The sequence below is a fragment of the Antennarius striatus genome, chromosome 13 (genome assembly GCF_040054535.1).
Source record: "Antennarius striatus isolate MH-2024 chromosome 13, ASM4005453v1, whole genome shotgun sequence".
Taxonomy (NCBI): domain Eukaryota; kingdom Metazoa; phylum Chordata; class Actinopteri; order Lophiiformes; family Antennariidae; genus Antennarius; species Antennarius striatus.
Window position 1 is genome coordinate 21,671,967 of NC_090788.1, and position 23,034 is coordinate 21,695,000.

Below are 23,034 nucleotides of genomic sequence, written 5' to 3' on the forward strand. Positions count from 1 at the left end.
CCCCTGCATGCCTACAGCCCCCCCTGTGTGTGTGTGTGTGTGTGTGTGTGTGTGTGTGTGTGTGTGTGTGTGTGTGTGTGTGTGTGATACAGGGGCCTGTACTCACTAATATATGTATGCATGCGTTTGAATCAGTAGCTAGAGTGTGTGTTCTTAATTTCCCTTCGGGGATCAAACCATTAAATTAAATTAAAAAAATTAATAAACAGTTCAGTAAACCGTGGACCAAATAAAGAGTTCAGTAAACCGTGGACCAAACCACAGAACTGTCCTGTCGGTGGATCAAGTTCTTTCCACCCCTCCTCTCTGTAATCCTCAACAGGTGGGACCATAATGGACCAGAATGGACCATAATGGACCATAATGGACCAGAATGGACCAGAATGGACCAGAATGGACCAGAATGGACCATAATGAACGCCCCCCGTCGTGTTCCTGTCTGTTTAAATTGTTAATAAAGTTTTTTTTTAAACGTCACGAAGCCGTCCGGCCCTCTCCCGCAGGCTGTCCAATGAGCTGCCGCGCTTCCTGACGGCCGGCCAATCACGGTGGACGAACCGGGCGCGAGACAGTTCAACATGGAGGCGACGGTCGAGAAGCTGGAGGCGATGGTGAGTAGAGAACCCGCGACACACCGGGGAATACCCGCGACACACCGGGACATGAACATGTTTCTGGAGGGGGGAGGAAGCCGGAGAACCCGCAGAGAACCCCCCAGAACCGGAGAACAAGGGAACTCCACACAGAGCGGAGGACCAGGACCTCCTTGATGTGGGGGGGGGGGGGGGGGGGGGGGCAGAGCCCCTGTCTGTCTGTCTGTCTGTCTGTCTGTCTGTCTGTCTGTCTGTCTGTCTGTCTGTCTGTCTGTCTGTCTGACTGACTGACTGACTGACGGTCAGACAGACAGACGGACGGTCTGTCTGTCTGACTGACCGTCTGTCTGACTGACTGTCTGTCTGTCTGTCTGTCTGACTGTCTGTCTGTCTGACTGTCTGTCTGTCTGTCTGTCTGTCTGTCTGTCTGACCGTCTGTCTGTCTGTCTGTCTGTCTGACCGTCTGTCTGTCTGACCGTCTGTCTGTCTGACCGTCTGTCTGTCTGACCGTCTGTCTGTCTGACTGACTGACTGACGGTCAGACAGACAGACGGACGGTCTGTCTGTCTGACTGACCGTCTGTCTGACTGACTGTCTGTCTGTCTGACTGACCGTCTGTCTGACTGACCGTCTGTCTGACTGTCTGACTGACCGTCCGTCTGTCTGTCTGTCTGTCTGACTGACCGTCTGTCTGTCTGACTGTCTGTCTGTCTGACTGTCTGTCTGTCTGACTGACCGTCTGTCTGTCTGTCTGTCTGACCGTCTGTCTGTCTGTCTGTCTGTCTGTCTGACCGTCTGTCTGTCCTCAGTTCCTGAAGTCAGAGGCTGACCTGGAGGTCATGGAGAAGCGTGTGAAGCTGGACTTGATCACCAAGGCGGAGCCGAACGGACGTCCTGCTGAGGTACCTGAACACCTCAGGTGTGGCTCCTGTCCTGTCTGCAGGTGGAGGTGCTTCGATCATCTGGTCTGATGGATAGATGAGGGTTAGGATACATGTTTTGGGAGCGATGTGATGTAAAATCATTCTTCAGTGTTCTGCACTAGACAACAGCACTAGAAGATGAATCTACCCCTATCTACCCCTGAATGAGTCAGGGGTAGATAGCAGGAAAACCTTTTGCTTATGGCCGGTGACAGGCTAGTGGGAGAACAGGTGTGAGGGTTAAAGCCGGGGGGAGAGCAGTGTGTGGAGGTCATCCAACACATTTAGAAGAATTATGAGAGAAAGTGGACCCCGTGATGAAGACTTGTTCACCAGTACGTGTGTGGTGTCCACCAGCCTGCTCAGACGTGTTTGGGCGTTAACTCCACTAGTGAGGCTGATGGGAGCTCACGCCTGACGCTGTGCCCACAGGAGAACCCTGCAGCCATGCTGGAGACGCTGAGGGCCGTCAGGGCCAAACACACCTGGCTGTGTGCTCAGGTGAGGGAGATGGGGGCGGAGCAGCAGGACATCATGGACTCCATCAGGAACACGGTGGACCACGTGCTGGAGCAGATCCAACACCTCCATCAGTCTACTGGTGCTCAGGTACCCTCAGTGTGAACGCCTCACGATCAGACTGGTGATCTAGTGTCACAGAGCAGACGTTACTCTAATTACTGGTGAACAATAGTGGTGAACATTACTGGTGAACACTACTGGTGAACATCATTGGTAAACATTACTGGTGAACATCACTGGTGAACATCACTGGTGAACATTACTGGTGAACATTACTGGTGAAAATCATTGGTGAACATCACTGGTGAACATTACTGGTGAACATTACTGGTGAACATCACTGGTGAACATCACTGGTGAACATCACTGGTGAACATCACTGGTGAACATCACTGGTGAACATCACTGGTGAACACTACTGGTGAACACTACTGGTGAACACTACTGGTGAACATCACTGGTGAACATCACTGGTGAACATCACTGGTGAACATCACTGGTGAACACTACTGGTGAACATCACTGGTGAACACTACTGGTGAACACTACTGGTGAACATCACTGGTGAACACTACTGGTGAACATTACTGGTGAACACTACTGGTGAACATCCTGGTGAACACTACTGGTGAACATTACTGGTGAACATTACTGGTGAACATCACTGGTGAACATCACTGGTGAACATTACTGGTGAACATCACTGGTGAACATCACTGGTGAACATCACTGGTGAACATCACTGGTGAACATCACTGGTGAACACTACTGGTGAACACTACTGGTGAACACTACTGGTGAACATCACTGGTGAACATCACTGGTGAACACTACTGGTGAACATCACTGGTGAACACTACTGGTGAACATCACTGGTGAACACTACTGGTGAACACTACTGGTGAACACTACTGGTGAACACTACTGGTGAACATCACTGGTGAACACTACTGGTGAACATCCTGGTGAACACTACTGGTGAACATTACTCACGTCTGGCTTTAATGGAACTACTTCAGACATCACTAACCTCCATCACAACACTAGTGTGAAACACTAGTGAGACAGGCACTATTTGTTGCTGTGGAAGGACGTCTGGTTTGTGCAAACTTAAAGTCCGTCTTACTTTAATCCAAACACATAAATATCTAAACTCTGGGGCGTAAATTTAACAATGTTTTGTTGAAGAGGTGTAAAGATGAAAAGGACAGACCTGATGTCAAACTGAGTGAAGTCCAGTGGGACCAGGACAGGACTGTTTAACCCTTACCATTCCTGACTGGGAGGATCAGTTCACAAACCAGTTTAAAGAACCAGAAGTTTAAATGTTTTTCCTCTTTAATGTTTCTTATTGATGATCTCTGGGTATTGATTGGCCAGCGGGGATTTAACATGGGTTCAAACCAACATCAGTACAGTAGAGACACTGATCCCACTGTTCCCAGTGCTCCCAGTGTTCCCAGTGTTCCCAGTGTTCCCAGTGTTCCCAGTGCTCCCAGTGTTCCCAGTGTTCCCAGTGCTCCCAGTGTTCCCAGTGCTCCCAGTGCTCCCACTGTATCTCTCCAGTAACAGAACACTGATGATCGTCCAGAACCAGTGGGTTGTGTTTGTGGGTCGGTGATGTGTGTTTTCCTGACTCGCTGTAGGCGGAGCCAAAGACGGGGTCAGTTCACGAGGCAGCAGCACTACTGGGTTTAATGTTCACACTAGAGGTGAGTGTGTGTGTGTGTGTGTGTGTGTGTGTGTGTGTGTGTGTGTGTGTGTGTGTGTGTGTGTGTGTGTGTGTGTGTGTGTGTGTGTGTGTGTGTGTGTTGTGTTTGTTGACCCTGATGTGTGTGTGTGTGTGTGTGTTGTTGTGTTTATTGACCCTGGTGTGTGTGTGTGTGTGTGTGTGTGTGTGTGTGTGTGTGTGTTGTTGTGTTTGTTGACCCTGATGTGTGTGTGTGTGTGTGTGTTTGTTGACCCTGATGTGTGTGTGTGTGTGTGTGTGTTGTTGTGTTTGTTGACCCTGATGTGTGTGTGTATGTGTGTGTGTGTGTTGTGTTTGTTGACCCTGATGTGTGTGTGCGTGTGTGTTGTTGTGTTTGTTGACCCTGATGTGTGTGTGTGTGTGTGTGTGTGTTGTTGTGTTTGTTGACCCTGGTGTGTGTGTGTGTGTGTGTGTGTGTGTGTGTGTGTGTGTGTTGTTGTGTTTGTTGACCCTGATGTGTGTGTGTGTGTGTGTGTTGTTGTGTTTGTTGACCCTGATGTGTGTGTGTGTGTGTGTTGTTGTGTTTGTTGACCCTGATGTGTGTGTGTGTGTGTGTGTGTGTGTGTGTGTGTGTTGTTGTGTTTGTTGACCCTGATGTGTGTGTGTGTGTGTGTTGTTGTGTTTGTTGACCCTGATGTGTGTGTGTGTGTGTGTTGTTGTGTTTGTTGACCCTGATGTGTGTGTGTGTGTGTGTGTGTGTGTGTGTGTGTGTGTTTGTGTGTGTGTGTGTGTGTGTTGTTCCTCCTCAGGTGAGGCCTCCTGGTGATGGTGCAGCCGTGCAGTGAGTGTGTTTCCTTCGGGTCATGAGGACTTGGGGGGGTGTGTGAGACGCTGCTGGTGCTCCGTGTGTGAACAGCCCAACCTGTCCAGTGTGATCACTAACTCGTGTCTGAATGTTTATTATTTGCCCCCCTCCCTGTGGAAAGTGCCTCCAGACGTTAATGTGAACGATGTGCTGAACAAATAAAAGTGATGTTTTGAATAAATTGTCATTGAAGTTATTGAAGAACCTCCTAAAGGATCCTGCAGCCAATCAAACAGCAGAGGAGGCGTGTCCACGGACCAGAAGACATCTTCATTCTGGACATCTCAAAAGGATCCAGACGCTGTCCAGTGGTGATGGGTTTGATCACATGACCTGATCAGCTCTCTGCAAAGACAAACAATGGTCACACCGGGTCACAAAGACCCGCACAGAGCCACACTGGGGTCAGATATTTAACAGTAAATACTTCTGTAACGTAGACCGTTCTCCTGCGGTTTGTTCTCCAGCCAGTGACTGATGGAGGTCTTCGTCCGTCCACAGGATGCTGCTGAAGGTTCACGTTGGTGAGGTGACCAACCGTCTCTGAAGGAAGTTCATTCTCCAGACACGGTGAGGGATCAGGTCCTCCTGGTTTAAGTGGAAATGGATTCTCAGAACCTCAGTGTTTGATACACAGACGTTCAAGATTCTGAGACTTCTAAATCATAACTTTGATTAGGTTTTTCCTGGAAAAAACTGATGTGTGTAATCCAATGAAAGATTCTGTATTGTGCAGGCAAAAGAATTCCAAAGTTAGCAAAAATATACAAATCGAAGGTCATATATATAAATTTATGGGAAAAAAATGGTATATATGACCTTTGATTTACTTCTGTTCTACGGGGTGGTCACTGACAGCGGGGCCTTTGAGGAAGAGGACAAACACACCGGCTATTTGAGCACAAAGACTAGAAGCTGAGGAAAACATCTGGCTTCATGTTGCGTTGTAATACTGCCGCTGGCCTGCAGGGGGCAGCACCGCTCCTCCAGCCCTTCAGGCCAGGAGAGAAGAAGAAGTCCGCTAGCGGCTAGCGGCTGTGCTAGCGGCTGTGCTAGCGGCCCACAGCTCGTGATGGCGGCTGTGCTCCGTGGAGGAGCGCCTCTTTCCCCCCGGTCCGCCTCTTGGGGCGGTGCTGCGGTGATTACCGGTGTCCGGATGCCCCCCACGGGGCTTCGGACCGTTTGCGACAAGTGAGTCGCTAACTTTTGTTACTCGGCGCCCCATTCATGGTGAACGTGGGCGCCCTCTGCTGGTAGGATGTCTGTACTGCAGCCTCACAACAATCTGAGACCAGAGAACAGCTTTGATGTTTCCTGTATTGCAGATATTTTCTGAATAAAACTGAATATAATTTAACTTAATGTGTTAATCATTGCTTGTTATATTGTAGCCATATATTATAGGAAATTGATTTTTGATTATTGGTCCTTGCAGGGTTCAATAAAGCAATAAGAGATATAGATAACATGTTCATGTATATTTAATATAAATATGAACATGGGTGTGTGTGAGTTACACTGGAGGATTAGTGTCACTGGAAAAAACGTGGGAGTGGGTCTCCTCCCTGACTCTCACATCACTTTAACCCCCCTTTAAACCCCCAGAAGACTGATTCCTTTCCTCTATCCACCCTGGGTATTAGGTCAAACGTGTGTGTGTGTGTGTGTGTGTGTGTGTGTGTGTGTGTGTGTGTGTGTGTGTGTGTGTGTGTGTGTGTGTGTGTGTGTGTGTGTGTGTGTGTGTGTGTGTGTGTGTGTGTGTGGACACAGGTGACAGGACTGAGGTCTTCAGGGTGTGGAGAAGCCCCCTTTGCAACAAGGCAGCAGCATCCAGTGTGAGTGGTGAGCAGCTAGTGAGGTACTGGTGAGATGACCCACACGCTTTGTGTCACCAACACAAGAACTTCTTAACGTCCAGTGGGTCGACTCAACAGCTTCTGGACAACCATGACCTGGATGACTGAGAACCTACACCGACACCAACACAACACGACTGTCATCCTGGAACACGAGAGACAGACGTCACTCACAACGAGTCACAACGAGTCACAACGAGTCTGGTCACGCTGAAGAAGGCCCTGAACACGACGTGTTGTGAGCTGAGCTCTGTGCACGAGTGCAGCTCGTCACCATGCTGCTGTCTGATCAGCCAACAGTCAGAAAGTCAGCCGTCCACAGTGAACAGCCAGTAGTCAGCTGACTGCGGGTGAGAGGCGGGGTACACCCTGGACGTGTCGCCAGTGGTTGTTGGAACCAAGAAGGACTTTCGAAGTGATCAGGTGATCAGTTCACCTCAGCTGTGTGTGTGTGTAGCTGGAAGTCTGAGAACCTGGAAAGAACACACACATTATACAAACTCCACATGTGTGTGTGTGTGTGTGTGTGTGTGTGTGTTTGTTTATATAATTTTTCTTCTTAATTTCATAGTTAATGTTTCATCTGCTTGGACAGTCAAGTAAACTCTGATATCAACGCATTTATTCATGACTTTCATGCGGCCCAGTTTCTACAGAAAGCTTTCCTGCGCGTCTGTAAAGTCCGACATGCCAGCGGTCCCTGAAGGCAGCACGGACTCCACAGAAGCCTCTTTGTGTTCTGGTCTTTTGTTTGACTCCGTTTCTACTGATTCAATCAATCAGGATGACTTGTGGAGCGTTTCCGCCGTCACTGCTGCGGGTCCGGTGTGGGTCCCGGTGGACCGGACACTCTGGGTCCGGTTCGGTTCTGATCCGGTTCTGATCCGATCCGGACCCGGCGTCCCAGTGAAAACCTGACGGTGTGGGTAGATTTTGTTGTCTTGTTGGGATCACTTTATTAAATATTAAATTAAGACCAGACGAGGAAAGACGGAAGGAGGAGAGCCCCCCCCCCCCAAAAAAAAAATCAATCCTTGAGTTTCCAGCTGGGGGGGGCGCGGGGGGGCGGACATTCCTCTCATACTGCAGACGGGGCAGGGGGAGCTTCCTGTCTCATGTCCACGGCTCTGGTGGAACATGAAAGTTTTGGGGCAGAACGGAGACGAACAACAAAGACGAGCGGAGACTCCCCCCGCAGCCGTTTGGAGCGGTTAGGAGCCGTTTGGAGCGGTTAGGAGCCGTTAGAGGAGGAAGAACTAAAGATGTTCCACTGAGGCAGACAGAAGACTTCGTGGAGGTAAAAGTTTTCTGACTGTGGGGTGAAAGAATGTTAGAGTTCGGTCAAACTGCCCCCCCTCCTGCCGTGTTCCGTTCGGGTCGGTGGGACTCGGTTCGAGTCTCTGACGCGCAGAAAAAGTTCCTCCAGAAGCGCCGCCAGCCTCCGTCATGGCTGCTGGAAAATCTCCGTTTTCCGTTACCGGGACCACATTTCTGCTTCAACACACACACACACACACACACACACACACACACACACACACACACACACACACACACACACACACACACACACACACACACACACACACACACACACACACACACACACACACACACACACACACACACACACACACACACACACACACACACACACACACACACACACACACACACACACACACACACACACACACACACACACACACACACACACACACACACACACACACACACACACACACACACACACACACACACACACACACACACACACACACACACACACACACACACACACACACACACACACACACACACACACACACACACACACACACACACACACACACACACACACACACACACACACACACACACACACACACACACACACACACACACACACACACACACACACACACACACACACACACACACACGTGTCAGTGTGAATACGTTCAGTATCTGGTGATGTTGGTACAGATACATGAAGTGACGTCACAGTTTTGTTTTGTAGGTGTTCACTCAGTTTCCCATCAGCCCCCTGGGCAGCTAAAGGGATTGTTGGATATTTGCAGGAATAACAAGAAGTTTTTTTACCACAATATTGATGAAGCAGCATAAACAGCAGAGAAACGAACGTCCAGTGTAGGTCAGTAAGAACGATGGGGCTTACTAGAGACACGTCAGGTCAGGTGCTCCCCAACATACGAACACTCGTAGATACAAACACTTGTAGACACGAACACTCGTAGATACGAACACTCGTAGATACAAACACTTGTATACACGAACACTCGTACATACGAACACTTGTAGATATGAACACTCGTACATACGAACACTTGTAGACACGAACACTCGTACATACACTCATAAATACGAACACTAGTAGATATGAACATTCGTACGAACACTCGTACATACGAACACTCGTAGATACGAACACTCGTAGATACGAACACTCGTACATACGAACACTTGTACATACGAACACTCGTACATATGAACACTCGTACATACGAACACTCGTAGATACGAACACTCGTACATACGAACACTCGTACATACGAACACTCGTAGATACGAACACTCGTACATACAATTCAGATTATGAACAATATGAAATGTTTGGATTTTTATACATGTTTTTTTTTTTTTAGAAATTTGTCAATTTGATTGAGTGATTTCAAGTAATAAACTACAACCAATGCAGTCACTGACTGCAACATCCTGCGACACCCCTGAATTCAAAATTTTACCATGACCTACTTGCTTAAGTCAAAGATCAAAGCTAGTGCTCTGACCTACTGTCATTGATCAAAGTACTAGCTTTGATCTATGGTCTTACTCACACTGGCCTTCTCCCTCGTCTTTCTATCTTGTCCGGTTCCTGAGTTGCTGTCTGGAGATCCAGCTGCTGAAGTGGGGGCGGGATTTTCAGGCTTTCAGATTTCTTGTCTTGTTCCCCAGCTGTCAAATAGAAGCACATAGGCAGCAGCAGTATCTCGCAAGCATGTGAAGGGTCAATGTAGTATGTGCAAGAAAAGCAAAATAGAAGAAGTAATTGATGTAACTCCCTTTAACAGGAGAGACGGGGAAATACCTTCAGCAGTTTAGGCAAATAGCAGCTGATCTAGAGGAATCTATTTTGATTCTAATTGTAGGCTTTATCAAACACAAAGGTTTTTAGTCTAAGCTAAGGGTGTCTGCCCCCCGGACCGAGGCTGGGAGATCGTTCCAGAGCTTCTGCCTCCTGTTTTACTCTAAAGGCCTGACAGGTTACCAGAAATCCTGCATCCTCAGATCAGAGAGTCCTGGGGGGTGGTACACTTCAATAAGATCTTCAATGTAAGATGGAGCCTCTTTATACTGTATGTGATCATGAGGATTTTGAATTGTATTCTACAGTAGGTTTGATGTAAGGACGCCATGACTGGAGAAACGTGCTCTCTCCTCCTAGTTCGAGTTAAAAAGCTAGTAAAATCCTAATTAAGGAGTTTGAACAGCCCGACAGAAATTGCAGTAATCTAATCTGGAAGCAACAAAGGCATGAATGATTCCATCCCGCTTCAAAGCGGTGATGTAATGGTCAGTGTTCGTGTGTTCGTCCATTAGTCCACCAAATATCTTCACAACCGTTGCAGATAGAAAGATGAAACAAAAAGCACATGACGCAGGCAGCAGAGGGGATGAAGATGAGATGATGACCTTGACCTTTAGAAAACTAGGTCAAAGTCAAATTGTAACTTTTGTACACTCAGGAACTGGATAAGATAGACGAGGGAGAAGGCCAGTGTGAGTAAGACCATAGATCTTAATCATCTTACCTTTTTTAGGTACACGTCTCTGAAACCTGATGAGATATAATCACAAAACTAAAAGCAATATTTTGAGGAAGCCAGAGGCACAAAAATGTACAGGTCAGGGTAAAATGTTGAATTCAGGGGTGTTGCGGGTTGTTCAGTCTCTGACTGCCTCGTTTAAGCTTGCAAGTGGTAGTGGTGAGTTATTTTTTGGTATTTTATTTGATACTTCATTGAGTTCTTAAAGTGTAAGCAGTGTATTTAACACGTTTGTTCTGCTGTTAGTGCTGATATTTCCAGGTTACTTAGGTATTCACCTGTGCCTCTTTATTTCCCAAACTTCTCTTGACAGTTGTTTTCATGCTGACTGTTCTCTAGTTCGATACCGCTGCTGATTTGTATTATTGTTCTGATGATGACTGCTGTCTGAAGTAGCCAGAGGATTCATAGCATAAACTGTTGATTATAATTAAATAGTTCTTTATAACTGAAATTTGCAGATCCTTTTGGAAAAAAGTTGTGCAGAATGAAGCGTGTTCACTGTGAAGAGAGAGGGGGGCAGAGCGTGGCTGAAGAAACCCCAGTTCTGGAGACTGTTGTGTTTTTCAACTAGAAAAGAAAAATTGACATCAATAAATCACATTTTAATTGTTACAGCTACTGATTGATACTATCAGACTTTACTTAAAGTGATGAAAATGGAAATACACATCAGCACCAGCAACAGGTAAAGCAAAGCTAAAGACAGCAAGGGTCATCTGAGAAGGAACAGCAACCTTCAGACTAACAGATGTTCAGAGTAAAAAAGACAACAGAAAAGAGGAGAGACAGCAATAACCAATTTCTGATTTATCGAGTGGAACAATCTGTCTGAAAGGCCAGAGAACATGAGAAGAAATGATTGGAGTCATCTGAGAGTCCCTAAATAGATCAACAGAAAGAAGAACTTTGAGGATTAGCCATGACCAGGGTAGACATGAATGTTTTTCAAGCACCAGTATGTATAATAAGAAGGGATTTATCTCAATACATTAGACTAAAATCACTGCAAATGAAGCCAAAGCTTTGTTAGTGGTGAGGATCACATGTATATTGGGCAGATTCACGTCACTGATAATGACTCCTCTCCCAGTTGGTAGCAGTAATATTACTGCCCCGGGCCTTTGCACCATTACCAGCGCAGACACCCAGTCACCGTGTGTTTCTTGTTGTGTGTGTAATTTTCAGGATATGCTGTGGAGAGTAAACAGAACCCCAGAACGAGTCGGAATCCAAGTTTTAGTCATGGAAATATTGTACAAAAAATTAATGTAGAAAAGTTGAATAGTTTGGGTGTGGCGGGGTGGCGCTGTTGTCACACAGAGAGGTGGAGTCTCCATGTTCTCCCCGTGTCTGTGTGGGTTCTCTCGGGGTTCTCCAGCTACCCCCTCCACTCCAAGGAACCCATCTCTACAGTCTGGGTTTATTGTGAGGTGCATTACCTCACCTTACATTACCTGGCTGGGTTCTTAGCTGATCATAAAATCATGTTTCGCTGCCACAGCAACATTTTCGTTGTGACACAAATCCAGAAACAGGGAGGATATCTAGAGGATGGTGTTCTGATTCTCAGTGAACACATAGACTTAGAAAAACTAATAAGTCACTGCTCCAAAAAATATAACAGAACAGAAGAGAGTTGATTTGACCTGAACGTTACCATTCAGTGTAATCCAGCTGCACTAGGCTCAGATTAAGGTAAATAGTACTATATTTTCTATCCAGTGGAAATTAATTGTTTTCATAAAATGTGATTAGATTTTTTCCAAAAAGGCTAAAAATCTTGTCTTTTGTTAAACCGTTTTGTTTGGGTTCTCCTTCTGGTGGGTCCAGTCCCGTGGCGATGAGGCCCTGCAGTGACACCGGTGAGGGACCACCTCTCACTTTTCTCTTTCTCCTCATCTTCATCGTAGGGAGCATTGACCACCGTTGGAGCCCGTCCGTCCATGACGTGTGTGGGGGGGTGAAGCACAGATGAGGGCCGCAGTGGAGGAATCGACCAGTAGCAGCTCCGGTGCAGGGGGGGGCAGCAGTACTGTCCTGCAGCGCCTCCTGCAGGAGCAGATGAACCGGAACTATGTGCTGCAGCAACAACAAGGAGGGGGAGGAGGAGGAGGAGCAGGAGGAGGAGGGGGCTACCCGGTCCAAGGCCCCGGACAGGGGCAGGGCCCGTCTGACGACCCCTCCATGAAGCCCCACATCGCCCGTCAGGAGCCTCAGGGGCAGGAGCTGCAGGTGGACAACGGCCTGGAGAAGCTGGGCTCCACCAGAGTTGGAGGGGGGGGTGGGAGCAGTGGTGGTGGTGGGGGTTTAGGGAGTGGAGGTGGACCTGGAAGCACCAGTGGGGGGGGGGGCAGTCAGGGGCAGTGCCTGAATCCAGAGGACCTCCCGACCTACGAAGAGGCCAAGTCTCAGTCTCAGTACTTCCGGGGCCACGGTCCCCCCCAGCCCCAGCAGCAGAGCAGCCAGCCTCAGCAACCCCCCCTGCCTGCCGCGGTCGGTACTGCCTTTTACGTCACCGGAGTGAACAAGGTGCGCACCGAGGGTCGCCCCACGGTGCAGCGGGTGAGCGGAGGGGGGAAGGTGCACCAGGACGACGGTCTGAAGGACCTGAAGCAGGGACACGTCCGGTCCCTCAGCGAGAGGCTCATGCAGCTCTCATTGGCCACCAGCGGCGTCAAGGCCCACCCCCCCGTCACCAGTTCACCACTGGCCCCTCTGCTGCCCCCCTCAGGGCCACCCGGAGACTTCTACAAGTCACAGCACCGAGGGCCCCCCCCAGACTACCCCTTCAAGGGGATGGGGTCGCTCCCCAAACAGCAGGAGCCCGGGGGGCATTTCTACCAGGAGCACAAAGGGAGGGAGCTCTCCAGGGAGGTGCCCCATGTCCGGTACCAGCCCCCACCTGAGTACGGCTCGTTCAGGTGAGGACACACACACACACACACACACACACACACACACACACACACACACACACACACAGACACACACACAGACACAGACACACACACACACACACACACACACACACACACACACACACACAATGTTGTTGAGAGGGCAGACTTAGCCCCAACCCTAACCCAACTTCCTTATAGTCTACCTGGACAGGTGTCGACTATAAGACCAACTCTGTGTCTTCGTGGTTGATGGAGTCACAAGTTTGTTGAATCTTTACGTTCAATAAGTGTAACAACGACAAAACCCCCAGTTTACATCCACCACGTGTTCTCTAACACGTTTGACAGACGATGTAAAGTAAACCAGTGTCAAACCAGAGTGAAACCAGTGTCAAACCAGAGTGAAACCAGTGTCAAACCAGTGTCAAACCAGAGTGAAACCAGTGTCAAACCAGAGTGAAACCAGTGTCAAACCAGAGTGAAACCAGTGTCAAACCAGTGTCAAACCAGAGTGAAACCAGTGTCAAACCAGAGTGAAACCAGTGTCAAACCAGAGTGAAACCAGTGTCAAACCAGTGTCAAACCAGAGTGAAACCAGTGTCAAACCAGTGTCAAACCAGAGTGAAACCAGTGTCAAACCAGTGTCAAACCAGAGTGAAACCAGTGTCAAACCAGTGTCAAACCAGTGTCAAACCAGAGTGAAACCAGTGTCAAACCAGAGTGAAACCAGTGTCAAACCTGTGTCAAACCAGAGTGAAACCAGTGTCAAACCAGTGAGTGAAACCAATGTCAAACCAGTGTCAAACCAGAGTGAAACCAGTGTCAAACCAGTGAGTGAAACCAGTGTCAAACCAGAGTGAAACCAGTGTCAAACCGGTGTCAAACCAGAGTGAAACCAGTGTCAAACCAGTGTCAAACCAGAGTGAAACCAGTGTCAAACCAGTGTCAAACCAGTGTCAAACCAGTGTCAAACCAGAGTGAAACCAGTGTCAAACCAGTGTCAAACCTGTGTCAAACCAGAGTGAAACCAGTGTCAAACCAGTGAGTGAAACCAATGTCAAACCAGTGTCAAACCAGAGTGAAACCAGTGTCAAACCAGTGAGTGAAACCAGTGTCAAACCAGTGAGTGAAACCAGTGTCAAACCAGTGTCAAACCAGAGTGAAACCAGTGTCAAACCAGTGTCAAACCAGAGTGAAACCAGTGTCAAACCAGAGTGAAACCAGTGTCAAACCAGAGTGAAACCAGTGTCAAACCAGAGTGAAACCAGTGTCAAACCAGTGTCAAACCAGAGTGAAACCAGTGTCAAACCAGAGTGAAACCAGTGTCAAACCAGAGTGAAACCAGTGTCAAACCAGAGTGAAACCAGTGTCAAACCAGTGTCAAACCAGAGTGAAACCAGTGTCAAACCAGTGTCAAACCAGAGTGAAACCAGTGTCAAACCAGTGTCAAACCAGAGTGAAACCAGTGTCAAACCAGTGTCAAACCAGAGTGAAACCAGTGTCAAACCAGAGTGAAACCAGTGTCAAACCTGTGTCAAACCAGAGTGAAACCAGTGTCAAACCAGTGAGTGAAACCAATGTCAAACCAGTGTCAAACCAGAGTGAAACCAGTGTCAAACCAGTGAGTGAAACCAGTGTCAAACCAGAGTGAAACCAGTGTCAAACCGGTGTCAAACCAGAGTGAAACCAGTGTCAAACCAGTGTCAAACCAGAGTGAAACCAGTGTCAAACCAGTGTCAAACCAGTGTCAAACCAGAGTGAAACCAGTGTCAAACCAGAGTGAAACCAGTGTCAAACCAGTGTCAAACCAGAGTGAAACCAGTGTCAAACCAGTGAGTGAAACCAATGTCAAACCAGTGTCAAACCAGAGTGAAACCAGTGTCAAACCAGTGAGTGAAACCAGTGTCAAACCAGTGAGTGAAACCAGTGTCAAACCAGTGAGTGAAACCAGTGTCAAACCAGTGTCAAACCAGAGTGAAACCAGTGTCAAACCGGTGTCAAACCAGAGTGAAACCAGTGTCAAACCAGTGTCAAACCAGAGTGAAACCAGTGTCAAACCAGTGTCAAACCAGAGTGAAACCAGTGTCAAACCAGAGTGAAACCAGTGTCAAACCAGTGTCAAACCAGAGTGAAACCAGTGTCAAACCAGTGAGTGAAACCAATGTCAAACCAGTGTCAAACCAGAGTGAAACCAGTGTCAAACCAGTGAGTGAAACCAGTGTCAAACCAGTGTCAAACCATAGTGAAACCAGTGTCAAACCGGTGTCAAACCAGTGTCAAACCGGTGTCAAACCAGGGTCAAACCAGTGTCAAACCGGTGTCAAACCAGGGTCAAACCAGGGTCAAACCAGGGTCAAACCAGTGTCAAACCGGTGTGAACTGGTGTTTCTGTCACCAGCTGAGGTTCCTCCAGTCACCACAGCTGATGTCTCCCCAGGTCCTGTAAGGAGGGGTCCCTTCACTCCCAGAGGCCTCTGAACCAGCACAGCCCCACCTCCTCCGTCACCTCGGTGGGCTCCTTGTCCCGCACCCAGTCCTCCATCCTCAGCAGCATGCCGAGCGCCCCCCAGCCCTTCCACCCCTCCTTCCCTCTCCAGCACCCCCAGAGCCAGGGGGAACAATTCTGCAGCACCGGACCCCGAAGCTCCCAAGGGCCCAGCTCCCACCAAGTAGGTGAGCTCTTCAACCTGGGTCCCGTCCACCCCCCCAGAGGTCCATGTTTCCCCCACGACCCCTACGGTTCCAACCCCAGGGTGCACCACTACCAGCAGCAGCAGCACCAATATAACCAGCAGCAGCACCAGTACCCAGGAGCTGCAAACCCTCAGCCCCAGCCGGGGGTCCAAGCCGGGCTTTTTCCCCACCCACACTCCTACTCCCACCTGCAGGGGGAGCCCCACGCCGTGATGACACGAGCCCACCAGATGGTGGACCTGCTGACGGAGGAGAACCGGATGATGAGGCAGGAGATGGACGCCTGCCGCGAGAAGGTCACCAAGTTACACAAGGTAGGACCTCCCGGGGGGGCTTTAGAGGGCATGTTCAATATATGGATGTGGACATTTGTCAGAGAAGGACTCTGAATAAACTCCTCCTCCGGTCAGCTGGAGACAGAGATCCAGCTGGTGTCAGAGGACTATGAGAACCTGGCCAAGTCCTCGTCCAAGAGGGAGTCCCTGGAGAAAACCATGAGGAACAAGCTGGAGCTGGAGGTGCGACGGCTCCATGATTTCAACAGGGACCTGAGAGGTGAGAGAAGAGGGAGCAGAAACAACCCCCAGCATCATCATGTGCAGTTTAATACCAACTGGTCAAAATGAACCAGTGCAGAAATGGAATGAGGGGCAGAAACTGAAGCTGTTGTGATGTTCCATGGCTCCAAGTTTAGGTTGGTTTTAAAATTGATTTCCTATTATTGATGGACTGTTTCCCCAATCTTTCCAAACTGGTTTATCAATACCATCCCAGAGTCAGAGTACTCCATTACTGATCTTGTTGATACTGAATGGTTTTTGGGTGTAATACTGCAGGACACTGCCAGATCACATACATTCAAGAAGTAAAAGGAATCATAGTAATAATGAATCACACACTGTGTGCCTGATGAACTGTTAATGATGGTAGCAGACCGTTTCAGTGCTGCTTGACTTCGTAGCTACACCTGTACATCAGGGCGTCACACCTTTTCAGCGTGTGAGTCAAACTGATCTACATAAGAAATGCAAAACATCTTTGTCTAAAAACATATTGAGAATTCTTTACATGTATGATGTCTGTTGATGTACGTTTCATAACCACATGAAGTCGGATTACACAACACAGTGAGCGACTTTCTGTACATTTGTTACTCTGATTGGTGCACCAAACACAATCAGTCAGGGATGTGTGATCCAGATAGTCACTGCTGACAGTTTGTTTTCTTGTTCTGACCCCCCCCCCGTTCATTTTTATTATTGTTCTTTAGTTTAAGACAAAAAATTGAGCGTTAGAAATTGTAGGTGACTTGCTGACTTGTTATTGGCTTAGCAATGCTGTCCGAGCATGTGCAGTGACCTGAGGTACAGAAAGGTCAAACGTCGTCTGACTGCCCTGTTTGACAGTCAGGTGGATAAAAATCATGTGAATGAATTCATGGTTGAACCTTTTCAACCTGAGAGATGACTTTAGAAGGAGTGTCAGTCTGTCCCATTCCACGAGGGGGCGCTATAGTGTGGGCTGAGGTCTGGTCCAATGAGTCCGACCAGCAGTTTCCTCTGTGGCCTACAGTTCAGTGTTACTGCTTGTATTTACCTGACACCATGACCTACAGTTAGGTTCACACAGCGTCACTCCTTTATTCACGTCATGCTGTTGTCAACAGTCGATCCAGGTGTTTCTACGGACCAGTACACTCCTCCAACCCATTCCCAGTATCCCCAGTCAGTGGAAGTGATGGAATTTAATCAGCATCTGAATATGTGGCTGTAAACCTGTAAATCACTATTGTGGAGCAAACAGCTGGAGTGTGTGAACGTTTAATGTGTGTGTGAACGTTTAATGTGTGTGTGTGAACGTTTAATGTGTGTGTGTGAACGTTTAATGTGTGTGTGTGAACGTTTAATGTGTGTGTGAACGTTTAATGTGTGTGTGAACGTTTAATGTGTGTGTGTGAACGTTTAATGTGTGTGTGTGAACGTTTAATGTGTGTGTGTGAACGTTTAATGTGTGTGTCAACGTTTAATGTGTGTGTGAACGTTTAATGTGTGTGTGTGAACGTTTAATGTGTGTGTGAACGTTTAATGTGTGTGTCAACGTTTAATGTGTGTGTGAACGTTTAATGTGTGTGTGTGAACGTTTAATGTGTGTGTGTGAACGTTTAATGTGTGTGTGAACGTTTAATGTGTGTGTGAACGTTTAATGTGTGTGTCAACGTTTAATGTGTGTGTGAACGTTTAATGTGTGTGTGAACGTTTAATGTGTGTGTGAACGTTTAATGTGTGTGTGTGAACGTTTAATGTGTGTGTGAACGTTTAATGTGTGTGTGAACGTTTAATGTGTGTGTGAACGTTTAATGTGTGTGTGTGAACGTTTAATGTGTGTGTGAACGTTTAATGTGTGTGTGAACGTTTCATGTGTGTGTGTGAACGTTTAATGTGTGTGTGAACGTTTAATGTGTGTGTGTGAACGTTTAATGTGTGTGTGAACGTTTAATGTGTGTGTGAACGTTTCATGTGTGTGTGTCAACGTTTAATGTGTGTGTGAACGTTTAATGTGTGTGTGTGAACGTTTAATGTGTGTGTGTGAACGTTTAATGTGTGTGTGAACGTTTAATGTGTGTGTGTGAACGTTTAATGTGTGTGTGTGAACGTTTAATGTGTGTGTGAACGTTTAATGTGTGTGTGTGAACGTTTAATGTGTGTGTGAACGTGTAATGTGTGTGTGAACGTTTAATGTGTGTGTGAACGTTTAATGTGTGTGTGAACGTTTAATGTGTGTGTGTGAACGTTTAATGTGTGTGTGAACGTTTAATGTGTGTGTGTGAACGTTTAATGTGTGTGTGAACGTTTAATGTGTGTGTCAATGTTTAATGTGTGTGTGAACGTTTAATGTGTGTGTGAACGTTTAATGTGTGTGTGAACGTTTAATGTGTGTGTGAACGTTTAATGTGTGTGTGAACGTTTAATGTGTGTGTGAACGTTTAATGTGTGTGTGTGAACGTTTAATGTGTGTGTGAACGTTTAATGTGTGTGTGAACGTTTAATGTGTGTGTGAACGTTTAATGTGTGTGTGTGAACGTTTAATGTGTGTGTGAACGTTTAATGTGTGTGTGTGAACGTTTAATGTGTGTGTGTGAACGTTTAATGTGTGTGTGTGAACGTTTAATGTGTGTGTGAACGTTTCATGTGTGTGTGAACGTTTAATGTGTGTGTGAACGTTTAATGTGTGTGTGAACGTTTAATGTGTGTGTGTGAACGTTTAATGTGTGTGTGAACGTTTAATGTGTGTGTGAACGTTTAATGTGTGTGTGAACGTTTAATGTGTGTGTGAACGTTTAATGTGTGTGTGAACGTTTCATGTGTGTGTGAACGTTTAATGTGTGTGTGAACGTTTAATGTGTGTGTGAACGTTTAATGTGTGTGTGTGAACGTTTAATGTGTGTGTGAACGTTTAATGTGTGTGTGAACGTTTAATGTGTGTTCGACTGTTTCACGTGTGTGTGACTGTTTCACGCGTGTGTGACTGTTTCACGCGTGTGTGACTGTTTCACGCGTGTGTGACTGTTTCACGCGTGTGTGACTGTTTCACCCGTGTGTGACTGTTTCACGCGTGTGTGACTGTTTCACGCGTGTGTGACTGTTTCACGCCTGTGTGACTGTTTCACGCCTGTGTGACTGTTTCACGCCTGTGTGACTGTTTCACGCCTGTGTGACTGTTTCACGCCTGTGTGACTGTTTCACGCCTGTGTGACTGTTTCACGCGTGCGTGACTGTTTCACGCCTGTGTGACTGTTTCACGCCTGTGTGACTGTTTCACGCCTGTGTGACTGTTTCACGCCTGTGTGACTGTTTCACGCCTGTGTGACTCGTTCCAGAGCGGATGGAGACGGCCAACAAGCAGCTCGCTGCTAAAGAGTGTGGAGGACTGGAGGACAACCGTAAGACCATCAACCAGCTGGTGCAGCAGAGTGAGGACTACACTGTGTGTGTGTGTGTGTGTGTGTTCACACAGTGTGTGTGTGTGTGTGTGTGTGTGTTCACACAGTGTGTGTGTGTGTAGTGTGTGTGTTCACACAGTGTGTGTGTGTGTGTGTGTGTGTGTCTGTGTGTGTGTGTGTGTGTGTGTGTGTGTGTGTGTCCAGACAAAGAGACGCTGCGTGAGAAGGAGAAGCTGGAGATGGAGCTGAATTCTCTTCGTTCGTCCACGGAGGACCAGAGGAGACACATCGAGATCCGGGACCAGGCCCTGAACAACGCCCAGGCCAAGGTGGTGAAGCTGGAGGAGGAGGTGGGTCACCTGTTTGACCTCTGACCTTTACACACGTCAACACCACCCAGATGGTCCTAGTGTTCACACCAGCAGCAGTAGAACACACAGTGTGTGAGCTAAACACACACCGGTGTGTGTGTGTGTGTGTGTGTGTGTGTGTGTGTGTGTGTGTGTGTGTGTGTGTGCAGCTGAAGAAGAAGCAGGTGTACGTGGAGAAGGTGGAGCGGATGCAGCAGGCTCTGGCCCAGCTGCAGGCGGCCTGTGAGAAGAGGGAACAGCTGGAGCATCGCCTGAGGACCCGCCTGGAGAGAGAGCTGGAGGCACTGCGGATGCAGCAGGTAACACCCCCCTGAGGGGCAATAAAGTCAGTAAAGTATGAATAGAAAACAAGCTGGTTAGTGCTGGTCATGATGCCGTCCCCCCGTCAGCGTCAGGGCGGCTGTCAGAGCAGCGGGGCGGCTCCATCAGAGTTCAACGCCACGGCGCTCATGGAGCACCTGAGGGAGAAGGAGGAGCGCATCCTGGCCCTGGAGGCCGACATGACCAAGTGGGAGCAGAAGTACCTGGAGGAGAGCGTGATGAGGCAGTTCGCTCTAGACGCCGCTGCCTCTGTCGCCACCCAGAGGTCAGTGCAGACACTACACCAGACCTGATGAAAGAGCACAAGTTACACCAGCTGTTAGTTTGGTGTCCCCGCATTTAACGTCTTCTTACATTAGATTAGATTAGATTAGATTAGACTAGATTAGATTAGATCAGACTAGATTAGATCAGACAGACTAATGCCCCGTCTCGTTGTGCAGGGACACGTCTGCGTCAGCCATCAGCCACTCGCCCACTAACAGCTACGACACGTCGGTGGAGGCTCGCATCCAGAAGGAAGAGGAGGAGATCCTCATGGCCAACCGACGCTGTCTGGACATGGAGAGCAGGTGAGCCCCGCCCACACCCAGGCTTCTGCACACCTGACGTGTAAAAACACAGGCAGAAAGACATGTCCTATGATGACTACTTGTTATCAGGATGTGGCAGCTACTGCGTTCAGGATCTCTGCCCTGAACCCAACGTCACATTAATCTGCTGCTCTCTTGAGAGAAGCAGCAGGAAGAAGTTTTGTGATACAATAAAAGCCTGACATCACGTGGACAGTGTCATCAGCACGGGAAAACATTTGATCCATGAACATCACAGCCACAGACGCATGTTTGTCACTGCAGGACAAACTTCAATCATCATCAGTCAACCTTTATTCATAAAGCACTTAATCACATCGTCAGACGTTTCAAAGCGCTTTAACAGACAGACAAAGCCAACAGGATCCAGAGCATTGAGACAGCAGCAGGGAAAACTCCCTCGTTGAGGAAGAAACTCTGGTCAGGACCCAGACTCTGGAGGGGGGGTCATCCGCCTTGACCGGTTGGGTGGGGAAGGAAAGATACTGGAGATGGAGACAGGGGAAGGTAAAGAGAGGGAGACGGAGAGAGAGGCCAGATAGAGTTCCAGTCCACATTGTGCTGTAGTTGCACAATTTGGACTGGAGGGGGCAGGATTTCCAGGCCTTTGGATGTCCTGTCTTCTATACTTGTTGTTTAACCCTAACCCTAACCCTAACCCCTCACCCCTAACCCTAACCCCTCACCCCTAACCCCTAACCCCTAACCCCTAACCCCTAACCCCTAACCCTAACCCCTAACCCCTAACCCTAACCCCTAACCCTAACCCCTAACCCTATCCCCTAACCCCTAACCCTAGCCCCTAACCCCTAACCCCTAACCCCTAACCCTAACCCTAACCCCTAACCCTAACTCCTAACCCCTAGCCCCTAACCCCTAACCCCTAACCCTAACCCTAACCCTATCCCCTAACCCCTAGCCCTAGCCCCTAACCCCTAACCCTAACCCCTAACCCTATCCCCTAACCCCTAGCCCTAGCCCCTAACCCCTAACCCCTAACCCTAACCCCTAACCCTAACTCCTAACCCCTAACCCTAACCCCTAACCCCTAAACCCTAACCCTAACCCCTAGCCCCTAACCCCTAACCCCTAACCCCTAACCCTAGCCCCTAACCCCTACCCCTAACCCTAACCCCTAACCCCTAACCCTAGCCCCTAACCCCTAACCCTAACCCCTAACCCTAGCCCCTAACCCCTAACCCTAGCCCCTAACCCCTAACCCTAACTCCTAACCCCTAGCCCTAGCCCCTAACCCCTAACCCTAGCCCCTAACCCTAGCCCCTAACCCTAGCCCCTAACCCTTAACCCTTAACCCCTAACCCCTAACCCCTAACCCTAACCCCTAACCCTAACCCCTAACCCCTAGCCCTAACTCCTAACCCCTAACCCTAACCCCTAACCCTAACTCCTAACCCCTAGCCCTAGCCCCTAACTCCTAACCCCTAACCCCTAACCCCTAACCCCTAACCCTAACTCCTAACCCCTAGCCCTAGCCCCTAACCCCTAACCCTAGCCCCTAACCCTAGCCCCTAACCCTAGCCCCTAACCCCTAACCCTAACCCCTAACCCTGTGGACAGAAGCTCAGACTGTGTCGTTGTCCTGCAAGCATTTGAAAAGTCTCATTTAATGTCAGCAGGAAGAGAAAAGGACGAGTAACAGACGCTCCTTAATGAGAGTAACTCCATTTAACACCTCCAGTGTTTATCCAGGGGGGGGTCAGCCCCGTTCTGATCTGGGGGTTCTGTCAGGTTCCTGCATTAACTGTGGGCCGATCCTCCTCTTGGTCCCTCCCCAGGATAAAGAACCTTCATGCTCAGATCATAGAGAAAGACGCGATGATCAAGGTTCTCCACCAGCGCTCCAGGAAGGAGCCCGTCAAGTCGGACGCCCCGTCCGTCATGAGGCCCTCCAAGT

At 48.4% G+C, this 23,034-nt stretch overlaps 2 protein-coding genes across 2 annotated transcripts in view; both read left to right on the forward strand.

Annotated features, from left to right (window-relative positions):
• Positions 1-545: 545 nt before the first annotated feature.
• ska2 (spindle and kinetochore associated complex subunit 2) lies at positions 546-4,778 on the forward strand. The gene is made up of 5 exons (XM_068331348.1): positions 546-611; positions 1,403-1,495; positions 1,949-2,125; positions 3,685-3,750; positions 4,538-4,778. The coding sequence occupies exons 1-5, from the start codon at positions 579-581 to the stop codon at positions 4,571-4,573; spliced, it is 405 nt and encodes a 134-aa protein (XP_068187449.1). The 5' UTR covers positions 546-578; the 3' UTR covers positions 4,574-4,778.
• A 2,341-nt stretch (positions 4,779-7,119) lies between these two features.
• amot (angiomotin) overlaps positions 7,120-23,034 on the forward strand; it is a 21,197-nt gene continuing 5,282 nt past the window's right edge. The window contains exons 1-10 of the mRNA XM_068330944.1: positions 7,120-7,746; positions 12,211-13,221; positions 15,638-16,208; positions 16,305-16,449; positions 19,772-19,864; positions 20,039-20,184; positions 20,355-20,504; positions 20,595-20,791; positions 20,970-21,098; positions 22,916-23,034. The exon at positions 22,916-23,034 is cut by the window's right edge and continues 120 nt beyond it. Coding sequence (XP_068187045.1) covers positions 12,272-13,221; positions 15,638-16,208; positions 16,305-16,449; positions 19,772-19,864; positions 20,039-20,184; positions 20,355-20,504; positions 20,595-20,791; positions 20,970-21,098; positions 22,916-23,034 — 2,500 coding nt within the window. The 5' untranslated portion in view covers positions 7,120-7,746; positions 12,211-12,271. The remainder of the gene's footprint in view (positions 7,747-12,210; positions 13,222-15,637; positions 16,209-16,304; positions 16,450-19,771; positions 19,865-20,038; positions 20,185-20,354; positions 20,505-20,594; positions 20,792-20,969; positions 21,099-22,915) is intronic.